At 42.1% G+C, this 21966-nt stretch overlaps 1 protein-coding gene across 1 annotated transcript in view; it reads left to right on the top strand.

The window, feature by feature from the left end:
• The window catches only part of xpr1a (xenotropic and polytropic retrovirus receptor 1a), a 229231-nt gene that overhangs the window by 8232 nt on the left and 199033 nt on the right, over positions 1-21966 (top strand). The window contains exon 2 of the mRNA XM_034179678.1: positions 6576-6627. Coding sequence (XP_034035569.1) covers positions 6576-6627 — 52 coding nt within the window. The remainder of the gene's footprint in view (positions 1-6575; positions 6628-21966) is intronic.

Genomic DNA, 21966 nt, shown 5'->3' with positions numbered 1-21966 from the left:
TGGTTGTAACAGAGGTGAATGTGTCCTGCTGACTCTGAAAGCTTCTGCCAAAGAGCAGGAGATGTATGTAGGTGGAGAGATTCGATGAGGATTTGCTTTCAAATGCACAAAAAGTTAATTTTATTAACAATCTCAATTTATTTGAGTAGATCATTCAAATCATTAATATCATTATAGTAACAATTTTTCAGCCATTTGCAATAATACTACACATTCTGTGCAACAATACTTGTACACTCATGTACAACATCAGTGCAATATTACAGTACATTCCTTCTGCTTGTGTATAGTTTAATCTATTCTACTGTGTATATTGTGTTATATTTGGTAATCATTTTACTTTTACCTTATTTTTGGATACTTACACTGTTGTTCTGTGACTGTCCCTATGCTGCTGTAACCAGAGGTGGGATGAAGTCACTGTCAAGTCACTCTCAAGTCATGAATAAGCAAGTCCCAAGTCAAGTCTCGAGTCAGCTTGCAAACAACTGGTGTTCATTATGACTTGAGACTTGACTTGGGACTTGCTTATTCATGACTTCAGAGTGACATGATGGTGACTTCATCCCACCTCTGGCTGTAACACTGTAAATTTCCCAGCCATGGGACTATTAAAGCATTATCTTATCTTATCTTATCTTATCTTATCTTATCTTATTTATAGCATTCTTGAGTAATTTTCATACGCAACCCAGCTTTCATGGTGGAAGATATTGTTGAGTATCAATTGTGAAAACTGTTTGAATGGGCACAGCTAAGCTAAACGTTAGCTCTTAAACTGATAAACCCCTTAAAAGTTTAGTAGCTGAGGCTACGCCAACCATTAACTTTTATTAGATGAATTTAGCTTTGGTTTGGAGTTCATTGTTTTATTTTTTTGACTCTAAAACCATGTAAAACAGAACAAAGAGTGGAAATTTTAATATTCTGTAGCGTAAGCTAGTCGGTTCCCAAAAAGGCTTAGCGTATCAAGATCAAATGATGATCAAGATGTACAAAAATAATTAAATGAACAAATGAAATTAAACAATAGTTAACATTCAACATACAGTTTAGTCACGGTACAGAAAGTATTAAATTAATAAAAACATATTAAATAGAAAACACATCTGCAAAATAATATTTTATTATCTAATTCAGGGGTGCTCAAGTTCGGTCCTCGAGAGCTACCTTCCTGATACTCTTAGTTGTCTCCCTGCTCCAACACACCTGAATCCAATGAAAGACTCGCATTTACTGTGGCTTGACCTTCTGTTCCTCCATGCCCTGGAGGTGATGCTTCTACTTTTGCTTCTTGGCTTAGTCTATAAGCTCCAACAGGAACAACCATATCTGATTTTAGGGTTTACAGATATTTTTGATTGTTAAACTTAGCTGACTTGAAGTTAGCGGAACTTAATTTAGTAGAAGCTAATTGGTCCTCTAAGGGTTTTCAGATTTACCTGAAAAGCTTATCCGTAAGCGAAAAACATAGGCTCGATAATTAGGTGTTAGTTGATTAGCTGAACTGTACCCAAGAGACTGCAACTGCTGAATTCAGAGCTGTACCATATATAACGCTGTGCTCAACGCAAACCATCTGTAATAAAGCGAGACCGTTACAGGCATGGGCGAGCGAGCAAGGTCACTCATGCATTTTCTGCCGCAGTCTAATCACTTGTGAAAGATGAGGAGGAGGGTGCTTGTCGAGACATGCGTTTACAATTCAAATGAAAAAAGTCCTGGTTTTTTTGGGGGGGTGTTTGGCCATAAGCAGGTGGCTGTGTGATTTCATCAAGTAATTGGTGGTTGTCCAGAGGTGAAGCCTCACCTTTCTCTAATTAATCTCTCCACTGACGTGTAAATGCTTAAACTGACAAGCCAATCTTTGCTTTGCTTGAGACATAATGGTAATGGAGCAAAAAAAAAAAAAAAACACACACACACAAATAGAGCTAAAACAACTAATCGAGTTAATCGATTAAAATCGATTATTAAAATAGTTGTCAACTAATTTAGTCATCGATTAGTTGCTAAATAACGTTGTTTTACCGCAAATGTTTTGTTTCTTCCATATAATCAACCGAGCTTTGCTTTGAATCTTGAACCAGTGAAGGAGTGCTTCGAGCTGCTGCTTTGTTGGTTTCATTTGTTTTATTTCGCTTTATCTTAATTTTTCCCCACCAAAACCCTAAAGAGCATATGTCTGTGAGGAATATTTACCTTTTTTTAATGTTAAACTGACCTGTTATGGTCTTCTGAAACAGTTGATAGATGTATTTTATGCTAACACCGATGCTAACACATTAGCATGTCTATGGCGTTTTCAATGTTAAAGTTAGCTTTAAGATGCTGTCATTTCAGCATGTTTGTGCATTTGTTTTCTGTATAATAATTCATGGCTCAGCATTTGTTGTTGTAAAAGAGTCAAATGTATTACAAATTATTATATTTTTAAACTTGTTTTTATTTATATATTAATAATAATAGCAACAATAATAATAGTAATAATAACTAATAATGCTACAATACAATTTTAGAGAAAGAGACATGAGTCACATGTGTCAATGTGAAATGACCACATAGTTTATAAGTTATACAGAGAATGTTGCACATATAATGAGTCAGGCTACAGTTTTTGATTTAGGTTTTATGGTTAACTGGTTATGCTAATTGCTTATTTTGCACCAACAAAAATACCTCTTTTTTCACCATATATTTTATAACATTTATATGTTTCAATGTTGTTTTATGGCAACTCAGCACTTTGATAAAGCAATGCCATTTGAAATAATTATTTTTGTTCTTTATTATAAACTGTTTTATTCTTTATTATTTTATATTTCAACAGTCAAGGGACATTTGATGATTTGTTGATTTTCAAGTATTTTAAGTTTTCAAATAATGTTCTGTTGTTAAATAAAGTGATGGAAGGAGAGAAAAATTGTTTCCCTGGCACATTTTTAAAAAATTCCCCGCTAATCCGATTAATTGATTAATCGTGTCGAAACCCTATCAGATTAATCGATTATCCAAATAATCATTTGTTGCAGCCCTACACACAAAAGAACTTACATCGCTCATGTCAGCTGTGGTATAGCAACAAATCTTATCAGCGTGTTATAACATTATGTATCCAACAGGCACAGCAACTGCTGAGAACCTCCTTTTTCGCAACTCCCTCCTTCCTTGCATCCCTCACCTCGTCTTTCCTCCCCCACTGGGAGGACATCTGGTCCCCGACCAGACCTGCCCTCTGCTCTCTCTTCCCCCACCCCTCCTTCCATCCTCTCCTCCTCCCTTCCTCTTTTTGTGAAGGGGTCCACTCAGACGTAGAGTGGATTCATCCATTTGGGTTGGAAATCTTGTTAGACATACAAACATTCATCCCGAGTGGAGCTACAAGGATGAATCAATTATTAATTCATTTTTAATTTAATCGCCAGCTAGTTTGGTAATAGATGAATCATTTTCAGTTTTTTTTAAGGTCTAAATTTTCTGATTTCAGCTTCTTTAAATGTGATTATTTTCTGGTTTCTTTATTTGTCTCTGGCAGTTTTATGAAAAAAAAAATTGAATCCAAGATTGAAAGTTATTTGTAGAAAATAATCAATAGACTAATACAAGAAAAAAAAAAAGATTAATTGATTACATAAATCGATTAATTTGTTGCAGCTCTAATCTTGAGAACACAGATAACAAGCCTGAGGAATGTTTTGTGAATATAGTACTCAAATATTTTGGTATCCTGTTCAGCATCATGTTTATCATTTAATTGCAATCGTCACTTTAAAACATGGCTGTTCAAGCTGATGGCACCATTAGTTTTTTCTTATTTATTGTCTACAGGTTTTTCCACTAATTATTGCCAAGCCCACAGGTTCATCTCAACTCCCCAAAGAGACACCCTGCCCCCATTCTTCTCATTACCATCGCCATGGCATCGCCTTCATGTTAATGAGCACCTCCTTGTCTGAATGCCCCAGCTATTAGTCAAGGGAATGTTAATGTTAACTGGAAATTAGTCAGGATTGAGCCTTATGAGAAAAATATTAGATTTATACAGAAATATAAGGTGTTTCGGCATGTCTTCCGCCATGTTGGATTATTTTGATCGAGTGAGCAGCCAGCAAACATCAGTGTGCATCTCTACTCTGATTGGGTGTCACCATGTGCTTCCCAGCATCCCTTGTGCAAGTCAGTGGAAGACCCCACATGATCTATGACATTGCTATCATAGACTGTATGGGTCACTATCATAAGTAGTTCAAGGTTGTCTGTTTATTTGAAGTTTTCCCCCTCAGGGGAACTATTTTTTTTTGTTTTTTTTTTTGTTGAATAATGCAAATTTTGATCATAGTGATCATATGTCGTAGTATGAATCCCCTATTTAAATGGTAATAAATAAACCTATAGTGGTGCCAAAAATTCTTTTTATGATTTAAATGTTAAAAACCCCCAAAGGCTGTGCACTTTTAAAGATGTCAATTTGTTTTTTACTAAACTATAAGGAGTTGAATGGGTAACAACTGTATTTATTTATAACTGTTTCTCAGACAACGTAATCCTCAATACATTTTTATCTCTTGAAACAGTGTTTAATTCCATTGTTTAATTACCACTGATATGAACCAGCATACAATTGATCTGTCAGACCAGTGTTACAGCAGGGAATCAGCCTTATTTCAGTGCTGCAGTTATCTCTGGCTCTCATATATCTGTGTGTTTCTTCTGCTTCAGTCTGCTTTTTAAAGACAAACTCTTGCTATAAATTACTTCTATCCTTCGTATTCTTGCTCTGAATTACTTGCTCTAAAATAGTAAGTCAAACAAAACAGAATTTAAGTGTGAAATTAAAGTTGTATTATTTACTCCTCTAGGTATTGTGTAATTAAGCACAAATAGTGAAACTGGTGAAGATGAACCCATATCAGTGTAGTTATACAGACAAAATACAGTGACCTTTTTGTTATGGAACTGTCTTATATAAACGTGAGGTGTGCATCATTGCTAAGTCTTAATGATAAAAAATAATAATAATAATAAATATTGCAAGCTGATAAGAAAGGGACACTTTACTTTCTGAACTTCACCCAGGTAATTCACATCTGGCTGATTTTGCCATGGCAGTTCTGGAATCCACTTAATTGTGTGCCAAACTGAATCCAGATAAGGATGAAAATTTAATTTCTTCACATTGACCTTTGCCAAAATGAATTATTTAATCCTTAGAGCCCAAATGATGCTCTTCTTTATCCTGTTCAATATGGTGTGTCTGAAGTATTCACAGCCCTTCATTTTTTTCCACATTTTGTTATGTTACAGCAGGGGTGCTCATGTTTGGTCCTCGAGAGCTACCTTTCTGACACTCTTAGTTGTCTCCCTGCTCCAACACACCTGAATCCAATGAAAGGCTCATTAAAAGCCTTCTAACGAGTCTTTCATTTGATTCAGGTGTGTTGGAGCAGGGAGACAACTAAGAGTATCAGGAAGGTAGCTCTCAAGGACCGAACTTGAGCACCCCTGTGTTACAGCCTTATTTCAAAATGAAGCAAATAAATTTTCCCCCCTCAAAATTCTACTCACAACACCCCATAATGACAACATGAAAAAGTTTTTTTCTTTGTAAATTAAAAAAAAAACAAAAAACTATGAAATCACATATACATAAGTATTCACATCCTTTGCCCAGTACTTTGTTGATTCACCTTTGGCAACAATTACAGCCTCAAGTCTTCTTGAATATGATGCCACAAGCTTGGTGCACCTATCTTTGGGCAGTTTTGTCCATTCCTCTTTGCAGCACCTCTCAATCTCCATCAGGTTGGATGGGGAGCGCTGGTGCACAGCCATTTTCAGATCTCTTCAGAGATGTTCAATCAGATTCAGGTCTGGGCTCTGGCTGGGCCACTCAAGGACATTCACAGAGTTGTTCTGAAACCACTCCTTTGATATGTTGGCTGTGTGCTCAGGGTCATTGTCCTGCTGAAAGATTTACCACAGAGAAGAGCACTCTGGAGCAGGTTTTCATCCAGGATGTCTCTGTACATTGCTGCATTCATCTTTTTTTTTTTCTTCAATTCTGACTAGTCTTCTGCCACCACCATGCTTCACTGTAGGGATGGTGCTTGGTTTCCTCTAAACATCACTCCTGGCATTCACACCAAGGAGTTCAATCTTTGTCTCATCAGACCAGAGAATTTTGCTTCTCATTGTCTGAGAGTCCTTCAGGTGCCTTTTGGCATACTCCAGGTGGGCTGCCATCTGTCTTTTACTAAGGAGTGGCTTCTGTCTGGCCACTCTACCATACAGTCCTGATTGGTGGATTGCTGCAGAGATGGTTGTCCTTCTGGAAGATTCTCCTCTCTCCACAGAGCAGTGCTGACTAAGGCCACTGTGCTCATTGGGACCTTCAGGTCTACAGACAATTCCTTTGACTTTCTGCTTGGTTTGTACTCTGACATGCACTGTCAATTGTGTGAGCTTATATGTAGACAAGTGGGCGCCTTTTCAAACCATGTCCAATCAACTACCTGTCAACATTTACAGAGAGTTTAAGACCTAATTCATGATTATTTGTCTCATTCCTTCATCAGGCATTCAAGGAAATGCTGTATGCTGCTCAGGACCAAGCTCCATCCGTTGAAGGTAAGTAAAATACCATAACTCAGTCCGGTCTGGTAGTGCTGACTACCTGTTTGTGCTCTTTCAGAATAACAAGCTTCCAGCTGCTAAAAATAGGTGACACTTTGAACAACACTGACCCATGCCTCTGATGTATTTTAATTGCTATGGCAACATTGTGTGGGGGTTGGGTTGGACGTCACATAGTTCAATCTGAACCATGGGCAGACAGAGATAAGTGCATACATGCACAGTCACACAAGGCCACTCACGGTGTCACCACATGCTGCCACTGGCTTTACCATAATTCTTACATTCTTAGGTCTTCTGCATGAAAAAGTGTAGGGGATGTTCATGAGAAGTTAAGTTGAAACTTTCCAAAGTTGCAAAAAGCAACTCTTACAGCAATTTCCCAACAAGCAACACTTCAGAGTGAATGTCTGATTGAGTGTTATTTAGTGTTGCCACTCGGCAAAGACAATGAAGGCTATAAGATAATGATGTGCTTTAATAAATCTTAGACATTAGACTGTAAGTACAGTATGGCAGGGAATTTTGTTGGTGAAAGAGGATAAAATTTGTGTTGATGTGCAATTTGGTGCGAGTTTAAATGTGTGGGGATTGATAGTTTCAAAATGCGCTAGTTAACCTTAGCGTGGCAGCTAACTAGGGAGGTGAATTTTTTAACATCTCACAATTCAGTTCGGTTCAGATTCATGGGGTCATGATTCATTTTAAAAGGATTTTCGATTTAAAAATCGATTTTCGATTCTAAATCAATTCAGCTAATTTCAGAAACTACTCAAGTGTGCTGCAAGTGTGCGAAGAAAGGTGGTGTGGCAAATGATGCCATGAAAGCAAAGTTTGTCTAAGATTATGTAGTTTTAATTTTGAAAAAGGTGACGTAAACAAGAGCAAATTTATGAATAAAGGTATTAAATGTAGTAAATGTAAACTTTCTATTTTCATTAAACATTTTTGATTTCTGTTAAAGCTCTCATTTGCATTGGATGAATTTACTCTGCAGCATTTTTTATTTTTTTTATTAGTTGTGGAACATGTGGAGCCAGACCATAGTCAATATTTTGTCAAATGTGTTTGTTTTAATTTTTGTGCATATCACAGCATGTCATAAAGCATCACTCTGTACAGATTAAAAAACATAAAACATCCCATCTGTGAAATCTTAAACCATTTAAAAAGTCATTTTTTGTGGTAAGTTGGTGATGCCGCCTTCCTAAACTCACATGCGGCGAGGTCTGATCCCATACGTAGACAGTGAATCAAGACAAATCTGGATCCATACGCTTTGGCTTTTAGGTTCCTAGTTTGAAAGAAAAAGTAAGTTAACCAATTCCATTTGTTCTTCCAGTCCTTTTTGATGGAGCGATGCAGCGCTTTCACTGGCTGGTTTGCTGCTGGTTCGCTCTGAGTGGCCCTGGTTCCCTCTTCACTATGAGAAAAGGGACTGCTGCGTGTGCACAGTTGTGAATACAGCCTGTTAAAAGCAGCTAGAGAGACAGCTTGGTGCACACTCATAAGTGTCCGTCATCATTGCAATAACGGTGAAAAATCTGAATTACAGTTGCATTTTCAAGCAGCCTGTAAAGACAGAGTTATAGGGAGTTTAAGCTGCACGTTCACACAGCCTGGCTGAAACCAGTTAAACCCAGGCTAAAACGGTGTTGTGCTTTGACCGATACAGAGAGCAGGTGCTGCGATCACAAAAATTAAGAGAGTTGAGGGCAAAGTGTCCATCATCTCTTCTCTGCATGGTGCTTAGCTCACTAAAATGAGTTTCCCGTTCGATGTGTGTGCACAGCCAAACTGGTAGAAATTCCATATCTCCAGAAAATAACAAACACTGTAGTCTCAACTTTTTCCAAGCACCTGCTTTTGTGATCCATGACATCACTATTTTTAAGCTTCTCGTCATCTTTTACAAAGACCACGTCACCAATGGAGAAGCCAGGAGCAAAATCAGGCAAGATGTCATATCCTATAAAGACCCCCTAACCATAGTAAAGAGCTGCAAATTGAAATGGTACGGACACGTTTCATGATCATCAGTTTGCAAAGACAAACTTGCAGAGCACAGGACAAGGAAGGAGGAGAGGCAGAGAGAGAGATAGAGAGAAAATAGAATGACATCCTAGAATAGACAGACAAAAAACTGCAAAATCCTGAGAGTCCAAGAACAGAGAGTGATGGAGGGAACTTGTGGCTAGGTCATTTGTCGTACCCCCCACAGCTGACCAAGCCTACGGGATAGGAAGGAAGGAAGGAAGGAGGTTTTGGTAAGAGTTAGTTAAAGGGTAGATTAAGGTTAGGTTTGGGTAGGCTGAGCTTTTGAAGATTGGACAGCTCACCACTGCCTGCAAAATTGGACTTGACCTGAAATACACTGAGCACGACATGGTTGAAGTTCTGTGTCTTGATTGAGTTTCACTGTTGTGCAGTAGAGCTGCAAGTCTGAGAGCTCAGTTCCAGCTGGTTTGAAGTGATTGTGGGACATTAGGTGACACACACTAGGGACAGATTCTGTGGCAGTTGCCTTGTCATTGTTGTTTTTAAATGCACTTGCTGAACAAAGAGGCCATGACATATTTTGTTCATGGTTTAATTTGATTGGTTCCAAGACAGCACATCCAGTGCTTCTATAGAACATGTCTTGTTTGATGATAAGGTACACATTTTAGCATTGGTCTCCAGAGACTGTTAGCCATGCTGAGCGAGCTCAATGTGAATGATTAATCATTTCCTGTCTCAGCTCTGGGCTGTGCTCGGAGGTCACCGCTCTGTCTCTGTCAGCTTGTCGGAAGATAGGTGATGGTGTCGTTTGAATCGGGACATGATTGATCAATCATTCAGACATCGTACTGTGCCACGCATTCATCTCATATCCACGGCCGATGTGTATTTCACTACACAGATCGATTAGTGTAGTTTATACACATATTTTTCTCACATTGTCCATCCAGTTACATGGCTTTATGTTGGAGTGGAACATTGAAGGATTTGCTCAAAAAGATGATGTGAAATAAAAAGCTAGAAGTCACACAGGAAACTCAAGTGTCGGTTTGATCTGTTTTCTTGTGTTGAAGCTCTTCTCTTCTTGAGTTTACACCACCATAAAATGGTACACTATAACTGGTGATATCACAGGCTAAAGATACACTATAAATAAAACAGAGAACAAATCCATACCTCTGTGCTTCTGTTAACAAATTATGAACAGGAGAAAGTGAGGAAAGTATTGCAGACGTGATGAGGCAGTTCAACATTTTTGACAGAATCTGAGGCACTTACCTACTGCAACCAGGAATCACCTGAACAGTCACACCCAGGTGGACCAACTACCTTTACTATCTGTGCAAATGTTTGTAGATCAGATACCTTGAAAAGACAACGTGTCTAAACTTTAGTGAACTTCATGATTAAAGGTACCTACATGGAACCTCACGAAGTGTGTGGAATTTACTTTCCTTACGTTTTCCTGTTTGTAAAACTAGATAATGAATGTTCAGTTACTCTAGTCACATCTACAGCCTGTAACTTCTTTGGAGTTGTCATGGATGTTCTGGTGGCTTCCCTCACGACTGAAGGTTTTTAAGAACTGTGTCATGCATACATTCAATGTCTGTATTTTTATTATTTTTTTCACTATATGAAAGCTTTTTTGTTGTTCAACTCTTATGGACAGTTTATTAATTATTCAGATTATACAAATGTTGTTCTTTTTGTTTTTAAATTGTGAACATATTTTAAATTTTACCGCATATTTAATTTCAGAGGGAACAATAATTCTGATCAAGACTGTAATTTAAAATGACAAAGTGTGTGTGTGTGTGTGTGTGCGCGAATCCCAGTCACGATCCTCAGTGAGGATTTAACCCTTCACGCCCCAGCACTGGTGGACACGGGGTCGGAGGGAAATCTGCTGGATAGCAGATGGGCAAAGGAGGTTGGGCTCCCTCTAGTGGCCTTACCGTCACCATTGTCGGTGCGGGCACTAGATGGCACCCTTCTTCCACTAATCACACACCAGACTCAGCCAGTGACATTGGTGGTGTCTGGGAATCACAGGGAGGAGATTGTGTTTTATGTAACACCTTTTACCTCCCGAGTGATATTGGGTTTTCCATGGGTGTTAAAACACAATCCCCGGATTGATTGGCCGTCTGGGGTTGTGGTTCAGTGGAGCGAAACCTGCCACCGGGAGTGTTTAGGATCCTCGGTTCCACCCGGTGTGACAGCTAAGGAGGAGGTTTTAGTCCCCCCCAATCTGGCGACGGTGCCAGCCGAGTACCACGACCTTGCTGACGTCTTCAGCAAGGATCTGGCACTCACGCTGCCCCCGCACCGTCCGTACGATTGTGCCATTGATTTGATACCGGGCGCTGAGTACCCGTCCAGCAGGCTGTACCAACCTCTCACGTCCGGAACGCGAATCAATGGAGACCTACATCCGGGACTCGTTAGCTGCCGGGTTGATCCGGAACTCCACCTCCCCGATGGGTGCTGGTTTCTTTTTTGTGGGCAAGAAGGACGGCGGACTCCGTCCATGCATTGATTACAGAGGGCTGAACGAGATCACGGTTCGTAACCGATACCCGTTACCTCTGTTGGATTCAGTGTTCACGCCCCTGCATGGAGCCCAAATTTTCACGAAATTGGATCTTAGGAATGCTTATCACCTGGTTCGGATCCGGGAGGGAGACGAGTGGAAGACGGCATTTAACACCCCGTTAGGTCACTTTGAGTACCTGGTCATGCCGTTCGGCCTCACCAATGCGCCCGCGACGTTCCAAGCATTGGTTAATGACGTCTTGCGGGACTTCCTGCATCGGTTTGTCTTCGTATATCTAGACGATATACTCATTTTTTCTCCGGATCCTGAGACCCATGTTAAGCATGTACGTCAGGTCCTACAGCGGTTGTTGGAGAACCGGCTGTTTGTGAAGGGCGAGAAGTGTGAGTTCCACCGCTCTTCTTTGTCCTTCTTGGGGTTCATCATCTCCTCCAACTCCGTCGCCCCTGATCCGGCCAAGGTTGCGGCGGTGAGAGATTGGCCCCAACCAACGAACCGTAGGAAACTACAACAGTTCCTCGGTTTTGCAAATTTCTACCGGAGGTTCATCAAGGGTTACAGTCAGGTAGTTAGCCCCCTGACAGCCCTGACCTCCACAAAAGTCCCCTTCACCTGGTCGGATCGGTGCGAAGCCGCGTTTAGGGAGTTGAAACGCCGGTTCTCAACTGCACCAGTTCTGGTGCAGCCCGATCCCAAGCGCCAGTTTATTGTTGAAGTGGATGCCTCTGACTCAGGGATAGGAGCCGTGCTATCCCAGAGCGGGGAGTCCGACAAGGTTCTCCATCCATGTGCCTACTTTTCCCGCAGGTTGACCCCAGCTGAACGGAACTATGACGTCGGCAATCGGGAACTTCTTGCGGTGAAGGAGGCTCTTGAAGAGTGGAGACACCTGCTGGAGGGGGCATCGTTGCCCTTCACGGTTTTCACGGACCATCGGAACCTGGAGTACATCCGGACCGCGAAGCGTCTGAACCCCAAGCAAGCCCGCTGGTCGCTGTTCTTCGGGCGTTTTGACTTTCGGATCACCTACCGCCCCGGGACAAAGAACCAACGATCTGATGCCCTGTCCCGGGTGCACGAAGAGGAGGTCAAGACCGAGCTGTCAGACCCCCCTGACACCATCATCCCCGAGTCCACTGTCGTGGCCGCCCTTACCTGGGACGTGGAGAAGACCGTCCGGGAGGCCCTGACACGGAGCCCGGACCCGGGGACCGGTCCGAAGAACAAACTGTACGTCCCACCAGAGGCCAGGGCTGCGGTCCTTGACTTCTGTCACGGTTCCAAGCTCTCCTGTCACCCAGGGGTGCGAAGAACCGTGGCAGTGGTCCGGCAGCGCTTCTGGTGGGCGTCTATGGAAGCCGACGTCCGGGAGTATGTCCAGGCCTGCACCACCTGCGCCAGGGGCAAAGCTGACCATCACAAGGCTCAAGGCCTCCTCCAGCCTCTGCCGGTGCCTCGTCACCCCTGGTCTCATATCGGCCTGGACTTTGTCACGGGCCTCCCGCCGTCCCAGGGAAACACCACCATCCTAACGATAGTGGACCGGTTTTCCAAGGCGGCCCACTTTGTGGCCCTCCCGAAGCTCCCGACGGCCCAGGAGACTGCAGACCTCCTGGTCCACCACGTCGTGCGTCTGCATGGGATTCCATCAGACATTGTCTCGGATCGTGGTCCTCAGTTCTCCTCCCAGGTCTGGCGGAGTTTCTGTAGGGAACTGGGGGCCACCGTCAGTCTCTCGTCTGGGTACCACCCCCAGACGAACGGGCAGGCAGAGCGGACAAACCAGGAACTGGAGCAGGCCCTCCGTTGCGTGACCTCCGCGCAACCGACGGCCTGGAGTGACCATCTGGCCTGGATCGAGTACGCTCATAATAGCCAAGTCTCGTCTGCCACCGGCCTCTCCCCATTTGAAGTGTGTTTGGGGTACCAGCCCCCATTGTTCCCGCTAGTGGAGGGAGAGGTCGGGGTGCCCTCGGTCCAGGCCCATCTGAGAAGGTGCCGTCGGGTGTGGCGTACCGCCCGCTCTGCCCTGCTCAAAGCCCGGACGAGGGCCAAGAACCATGCAGACCGCCGGCGTGCCCCGGCCCCTGCGTACCAGCCTGGGCAGGAGGTTTGGCTTTCTACAAAGGACATTCCCCTGCAAGTGGAATCCCAAAAGTTGAAGGACAGATACATCGGACCTTTCCCTATCCTCAAGGTCCTCAGTCCAGCCGCAGTGAAGCTGGCAGCTTCAGCTTCACTGCGGATCCACCCGGTTTTCCATGTGTCCCACATCAAACATCACCACGTGTCACCCCTCTGTGCCCCCGGACCGGCGCCGCCTCCTGCCCGGATCATCGACGGGGAGCCGGCGCACGGTCCAAGCCGGCTCCTGGACGTCCGTCGGAAGGGCCGGGGGTTCCAGTATTTGGTGGACTGGGAGGGGTATGGACCCGAAGAACGCTCCTGGGTAAAGAGGAGCTTCATCCTGGACCTGGCCCTCCTGGCCGACTTCTACCGGCGGCACCCGGACAAGCCTGGTCGGGCGCCAGGAGGCGCCCGTTGAGGGGGGGGGGGTCCTGTTGTGTGGGCCGCTGAAGAGGAGGTACTGCTGGCCCACCACCACAAGACGGCGCCTTGACCAGGAGCTGCACGAGTGTGTGTGATTGGAGGTGGAGGTTTTCCCTCCTTTACTTAATACAGACTGTGGGATTACTGAGTGTGCGAACTCACACTCATCTGGACTGTCTCTGTTCTCTGCCAGCAGTACCGGGTCTGACTGCTGAAGACAGCGGCCACCTGGGGCGCAGGGCTTGGCGGCTCCGGTGTTCTTCAGCTCCGTTGGTGTTGGAAGCTGTGTGGGGATCCGGCTCTTCTCTCTCCAGGCGTCTTCTATCGTCGAGCCTGCCCACACGTCACCTGGTGTATGATTGACAGTCCACCATATTGTTATTGTCTGTACGTTGTTGTGCGATTCACAACATTAAATTGTTACTTTTTGGCTTATCCATTGTCCGTTCATTAACGCCCCCTGTTGTGGGTCCGTGTCACAACACTTTCACAACAAACATTTTATTAAGTCTTAAAGTAAATAAATATGAAATTGGTCACTGGATCCTTAAACTCTGGACATAAACTCTACATGGTGGATCCTTGATCTCTGGACATAAATAAAAATAAACAAAATGTGTAGTTTTTTTTTTTTGTCAAAAGCATTTCCTTTCAGACATTATTGGCATGAATGTCTTTCCATACATCTGAGCTGAGCTCTTGCAGCTGGCTGTGCTGCACGTCAGGATGTAATTCATAAAGTTTTGGGAGGAAAACAACATTTTTGTCGATTGCAGTTTATTATCTGTATTGTCAGTCAACACTAAACTCATTCAAAAAGCTGGGACAATATGGAAAATGGAAATCAAGACAAAACACAGTGATCCTTACTTTTACTTTGGCTTCTGTTTACTTGCAGACAGCATGAACTCAAGTTATTTCATGTTTTGTGTCGTCAACTTTATTTAATTTGTTAATAGACATTCATTCCTGCATTTAAAAAGGACAAAAAAGGATGGTGGCATTCACACACACACACACACACACACACACACACACACACACACACACACACACACACACACACACACACACACACACACACACACACACACACACACACACACACACACACACACACACACACACACACACACACACACACATCTTCAAGCGCTTATCCAAGATCAGGCAGCGGGGGCTGGAGCCTATCCCAGCAGTCATAGGGTGTGATACGTGGTACACCCTAGATCATAGGTGTCTAACTGATTCCAGAAAGGGCAAAGAGGGTGCAGGTTTTCTTTGTAACCACCAACTCCACCAGGTGATTTCATTGATGAACTCATCCCATCTGCTCAAAGTGATGTTATTCAGTGAAATCACCTGGTGGAGTTGAGTTTAATGAGTTTGACACCTATGCCCGAGACAGACTGCCAGTCCATCTCAGGGGGTAGGGGCAATTTATTGTAAATATAAGGATTAAATCATCACTTTTACAGGCAGTTTTCTTGAGACAAGTCAGGAGATGGATACGTGAACATTTCCAAGTCACTGAATATGTCTTGGACTTCATTTACATCAATGATGAAGAAAAATAAATAGTATGGTACAGAATGGCAAATCTGTGTTAAGTAGGCAGTTCTCACAAACTGAGTGACCATGCTATAAAACGACTAGTGAGGGAAGACGCCAAGACTCCCACACAGCTCTGAAGGACTGAGAGGCTTCTGTGGATGTGGTTGGAGAAACTGTGCAAGGCACAGCTGCTGTCTGTTGCATCAGCACTTATACAGCTTCACAATGAAGTGGTATAGAGGAGGATGCTCTTAAAAAGAACATGCAAAATTTCAGCTACACTTTGCTAGAAGGCACATGGGAAACCAGACTGATTTCCTATTTAACAATCCTTTGGACGCCACTCCAGCATTAACCGTTGAATAAGGATGCAACAGGCAAATGTTGCACCATTTCCAGTTTCTTTACTCACATCAACAGAAGCCTATAATTCTTTCGGAGCTGACAGGAGTCAGTCTTCCCTCACAACTGTATTTCAAACATAGTCACTCAATTTTTGAGAACCGCCTACTTGATAGATTTACCATCCTGTAGTATACTGTATGCATTTCTTAATGAGTAATGTAAATGAAGTCAATGATGATGCCAGTCACCCTCTGCACACTGTCATCAGCAACCAGAGGAGCCTCTTCAGCCACAGACTGCTCCTTCCCAAGTGCAGGACCAACAGACTGAAAAAACTCCTTTGTCCCTCAGGCCATCAAACTGTACAACTCCTCCCTCAGGGGGAGGAGGAGTAACAGGAAGACACTGGACAGGAATGAGAATGAGAGGAACAGCAGTAGCCAGTAAACGAGTATTGATCAGTATGTCTGGTATTTATATTGCATATTTATATTTGCGAACTGTTTTTCTTTTTTTACTTTTTGATACTCTGTGTGCTTCTTACCCTGTGTTGCTATACAATGCTGCTGGAACCTTTATTTTCCTGAGGGAGTCTTCCCAAGGGATCATTGAAGTTCTGCCTAATCTAATCTAATCTAAAGATATAGTCAGTGACTTGGAAATGTTCATGTATCCATCCCGACTTGTCTCAAGAAAAGCTGCTGTAAAAGTGATGATTTAATCCTTATACTTTGAATAAATTGCCTCATCTCAACTTGTTTTTTTACTGTGTTGCATCAGATATACTTTACATCTTTTTAAACTTTGTTACATCTTACTGTATATTTAGCAGGTTTTCAGTTTTGTGTTATGGAGTATGAGTAATTACTATGCAAGCCCTGAGGCTCATTGGTGTCGAAGCGTATCTCTGAATTCTATACTGTGAATCTGATAAGATTCTTTATATGACAACTAACTACATCCTTGTTATTTGACTGGTGTGTCACATGACATTCATTATTTGTCCCATTGCATGAGCATGTGATTCATTATTTGTCCCATTGGATGGGTGACACCACTGGTGTGCATTTTTGTATTGTTTACTGTGCATTTTTCTCTCATACATTTTACTTGATTACATCTCCATTAGCGTTTCAAAAAAATGCTTTCATGATAGGTGGAAGCTAAATCCATCAGCCACAGTGTCCATGGGGACATCGGTAGCAGAGTTTGAAGTACTGTCAGATGAAGAATTGGACAAGTCTGACCAGAGTAGGACCATATGTACAATGGCAATGTTAATTTAACACTGTCAGTGTTAGTTTTACACCAGTGATTTTACTGTGTATGATAGCGAGTCACCTGGGTAAAGTGAATTTGTGGGTTCCACTGCCCTCAAATTACGACTCTGAGAAAAACACCTAATTTTAAAATGTCAATAAAATAAATAACATTATGCAAATGTATTTAGGTCTCATATAAAACAAATAATGAATGATTTTCAGTCATGCAATGGAAGGAATATTTGCATGCGTTGAAAGATGGAATCTACCATGTCTTCCATCTGTCAACTCATGTAAATATTCTTACCATTGCATGAATGAAAAACATTCATTTGTATAATGACTTCCCTTCGACGAAACGATATTGAACGATAACAATCTGATATCTTGTTGTCTACCTGTATTTTATTTGCATACCTATATTTTATAATATGTGTGGCCCTGCGAGAGAGTGGCATGCTGTCCACAGTATACCCCACCTCACGCCCTCTGACTGCTGGGATAGGCTCCACCCTGCCACCCCTCCCCCCTTCCCCGTGACCCTTAATTGCAGTATGCAATTGAGGATGTAGTGTGTGTTTGTATAATTGAAGTGTAGCTTTTCTCTCTCTCTCTCTCTCTTAATTTTACTTCCAAATTTCTGATGATACATCTCAGTTGGCCATGAATACACATGAGTACAACACTACTGTAATGTATTTAATGTAATGTTGATGGTCTGCTGTTACAATGAACACAATCAGGATGAATTATTACATTAACAATAAGACAAAGAATCATAGAATGAGAATGAAGAAATGTCATTTAAAATGGGAAAGTCTAAAGGCCCCCTGACACTTGCACGACTTTGATCCACGCACTTGCATGCACTCTGCCATGCACGAGAGTAAACTCGTCTCAAACTCGTTGGAAACTGTGCGCAGCTTCGTGGAAGTGCGCAAAGAAAATTTTGAAATGTTCAAAATCTCCATCACGCATTAATTACGTGAACTTCACATGAACATTACACAAACAAAAACACTGCATGTGAGTGCGAGTCATTGCATCAGTGCACCACATTCAGAGCGCAGCTCATCTGAATGATTAGAACAACATGTTAAATCTATCATAAACATACTTTTGCAGCTGCACACGCATTGTCTTACAGTCACAAGTAATATTATTTTTTAAAAAATGATACCATTTGTTGTCAAATCCAGAGTATTCTTGGTCCAGTGCACTTTGAGAATGGGTGTGATGGATGATGTGTTGGGTTTTATCCTGTTGTTTCCAGCCAAATATAAACTTTTTTAATCCTATTAAATTTTAATTTATGAAGACTTGCCAGTTTCCTCGTCTCCCTCTGCTTTCGACTCTGTCATTCATATTTCTGTCTTTATAACGTCCTATCTACCTCCTGCATGCTTTACCAAAACATCCTTTTTGGTATTCGAATGATGTTTCCCTTTCCTCAGGGAGGCACTTAACAGGGTTAGAACGACTTGCTCGCCCACTCTTCTGTCTTACTTGGCACCCGTTCACATCTGATAGAGCTATGAAACAGACAGCACTCTTCGGCCAACATTTCAGAGCTCCTGTTGGGGCCTCTGCCTGCTTTATGCTTGTCAGTATTTGCAGATTGTCTGTTAGGGCTGTTAAAAAAAATACACATGGGCAGTGAGTGTTAAGCAAAATTACTTTTACGTTAATTTTTCTTGCATGCAGTGTTTGATGGTGGGTTTTATACAAAAAGGTGTCTGCCGGGTACTGACTTGATTTGTAGATCTTGGTGTTGTTTTTGTTGTCAGTACAGTGGTGAGTTGCAAAGTTATGATGATCCCCCTCTCAAGATGGTGAGTGAAAATGTTGTGGAAAGGAGCTTGATTGCAGCCTTGCATATTTTCACAAGCAGATTCACTGAATCTCATTGAAATCGGATATCGGAAATACCGTCCCGGAATTATAGACTTCCAACGTGCAATGGAATGCAGCGCTAAAGTTTCCACACAACAACGCAAGTCATAAGACAACATGAATGCCTTCAAGAAAACCTTTGTTTCGATTGCACTTTCAGAGTATAAAGAGCTTCAGAATAAATTTAGAGCAGCCATCTTGGATTGTACACTCTAGGTATACGGCGTTCTAACAAGTTGACAAGTTGGAATTACTATCAGAAATGGCCATTGGCTAGAATGCATAATCCAGAAGACTAAAACAAATGCAGTGACCATATTCATTAATCGCCTTTGTCAGCAAATGGTATTGTTGTTTTGCAGGTTAGATCCGATTTTTACTTCTTTTCATCATTGCTGGTACTCTGGAACAGTCATGTACTATATATACTTGTTATGAATGAATGATTCTGAAGGTGCTTTTTCTTATATTTTGTTTGTATGAGCAAAGCAGCGGTGCAAAGCTCGCTCTGCGGTAGACGAAGGCACAAACCGGAAATGGCACAAAACAATCCGGAAATGGCACAAAAAAATCTGCACACAGGGGAAAAAGCCACAAACAGGACAACATTGTCGTAAAAAGTCATGAAAAGCCACAAACCGGAAATGGCACAAAAAACTGTGCCCATGGTAGACGAAGCCACAAACCGGACAACACTTATAAAAAGCTACAAACCGATGGCAGGTTCTGCAACAATTATTCGATTTTAAATTATTGTTTGATGATATGTACACAGATAGTGAAGAGCTTCGCTCATTAATGTCAGCAACATCAAACATATAATGTGTGAAATACCAAGTGTTCCAATACTTTTAGAGGGCACTGTATCCTAACCTTATGATGAGTGCAAAATGAGTGTGGTATTGTTACTGTTTCACTGTTGCTGCGCTTTGTGTGAAATCATACTCATATCGTATATCATATTTATATGACAATATTGCGATATGATAATTTGGCCATATTGTACAGCCCTACTGTCAGCTAGCTGAAAACTTTGAATATTCATTTATAACTACATTTAAAAAAATGCTTAAAGTGGCAGGGCGTTAAAAGGGCTATAATTAGGGGAGTCTGAGGGGTGGAGCCCCCCCCAGAAGCTGAAATGCAAAAAAAGAAAAATATTTAAAAGGTGGGGGGTCTTGGGGGGAGGGGGCAGAGCTCCCCCAGAAGCTGAAAGGCAAAAAAAGAGTTTATTTTATTTTTATATGCTTTTTTTATAATTTTACTTTTTAAATCTGTGGACTGTTAGTGTTTTTTACATGTCCACATCTGAAATAAACAAATATTATTATTATTATTATTATTATTATTATTATTATATATGCAAGAATGACCTGTTTGAAAAAAGATTGTAAATACTGCTGTCATATTTTTTTCTGGAAATTATAATTATAATAATCGCTGAAGGTACAGTTGCAAGACAGTCATAATTTTTAATGTTTACACCAAAGCAAAACCAGTGTTGCCGACTTAATGGTCCCCCCTAAAAATTGGTCCGCCCTGGCTTCACTGTGCATGCGTGATTTCTGTATGTCATCCACCAATTATCACCTTGTTTCTGCTTAAAACTGCACTCCATGGAGTGCATACTGCAGTCATCATCTCTATATCTGAAGCTTTTGCGCAACAATCATTTCCATGTAAATTCAGCATTATTTCATAATGAAAGATGGAGGAAGCGATCAGAGTGCAGCAAGCAGAGGAGCTGCTGCTGCATTCACTGCGGCTCCGTCACTTCAAAGCGTCAGTCGCGAGTCACCGATTATCGCCTCGTTTCTGCTTAAAACAGCCTCAATTCTGCTTAAAACTGACTTTAGAAGGATTTAAGAGGATTTACCTTATCATCTGATAGTTAGTATTCACATTATTCCATTTTTGGGTGTAAAGAGTCCGTCTCAGACGAGCTGCTGTGGTCCTAAATGACACATGTGCAGTGAAGGCAGGGCAGAACCATTTTTAGTGGGGGACCGTTTGGTCCCCCACTAAGACCCGAACCGAGGTGAGCCTGATAACTGACCTTCAGGTTTTGTTTGTCCCACACCAAGTCATGCCTGGTCTCACCCACACTCCACCGCTTTACCCATATATGGGTTGGCCATGTGGAAACACACACACAGACTGACAGAGGCACAAACATAAGGTGCATTGTATATAGGATGATTTCAGGGAATCTTCCATTTGACATGTAACTGGGGAATTATGATCTCCAAGTGCAATTGTAAAGCACCATATGGGCCCAATTTTGAGAGCAAACACGAAAACAACTTGTGCAGATGGTGCAGACCCATGTGGGACATGTCAAAGCACACGCTGCTCTTTAAGAGGCAGGAAATACTGGCACAAAACCGGGCACTTTGCGTAAAAGGGTTGGGTTGACAGTGTTCTTTAAGCAGGATTTTTTTTTTTTTGAGTCAGTATGATATCAACTACTCAGAGTGGCAGCTGTGAGGGGTCACCTCCCACTGACACTAAAAACAAGGTTGGCATGAATTTGGGCATGTCCAGATGCACTTCAATATTTAAGTGTCAGCAAATGCCGGTGCAAAACACACACTATCTGTCTGTGTGTCTGTCTGTCTGTACTATATTGATATAGTCTGTGCTGTATATAATTCTGCAGCATGTGCACACACACACACACACACACACACACACACACACACACACACACACACACACACACACACACACACACACACACACACAGTCACACAAAATCATACACAGCATCATAACTCTCATTGCATGTGACCCTTTGGCCTTGATGACAGTGCTTTGTTTTCATTCCCTCTGTCCCTGGTTTTCTCTGTGTCATTGTAATTAAAACATGTCTGTCTCCGCACTGCGGTGGCCCAGTGGAAGACAACAAAGAGAAAATCTGCTTGGATCTGTTGCTCCTCCTGTTCCAACCATTAGACTGAGTTATGCCACAGTCTAATTCAATTAGCCTGCTGATTGTTACGGAGATCTGAGAACAATAGCCCAGCGTAATAAACACGTGGCTTGGACACAAATCCATGTACACGTATGCATTTATGTGTGAAATTATTTCCAGTAATGCTCGTGTGTCATAGAGGCTTGGATTTTCATTAAATTTTTCTAATCTTGTAGGTGGGGGTGAGGTTACAT

This window comes from Thalassophryne amazonica, chromosome 10, assembly GCF_902500255.1.
Source record: "Thalassophryne amazonica chromosome 10, fThaAma1.1, whole genome shotgun sequence".
NCBI classification, from domain to species: domain Eukaryota; kingdom Metazoa; phylum Chordata; class Actinopteri; order Batrachoidiformes; family Batrachoididae; genus Thalassophryne; species Thalassophryne amazonica.
This window is presented reverse-complemented; position numbering and strand designations above follow the sequence as displayed.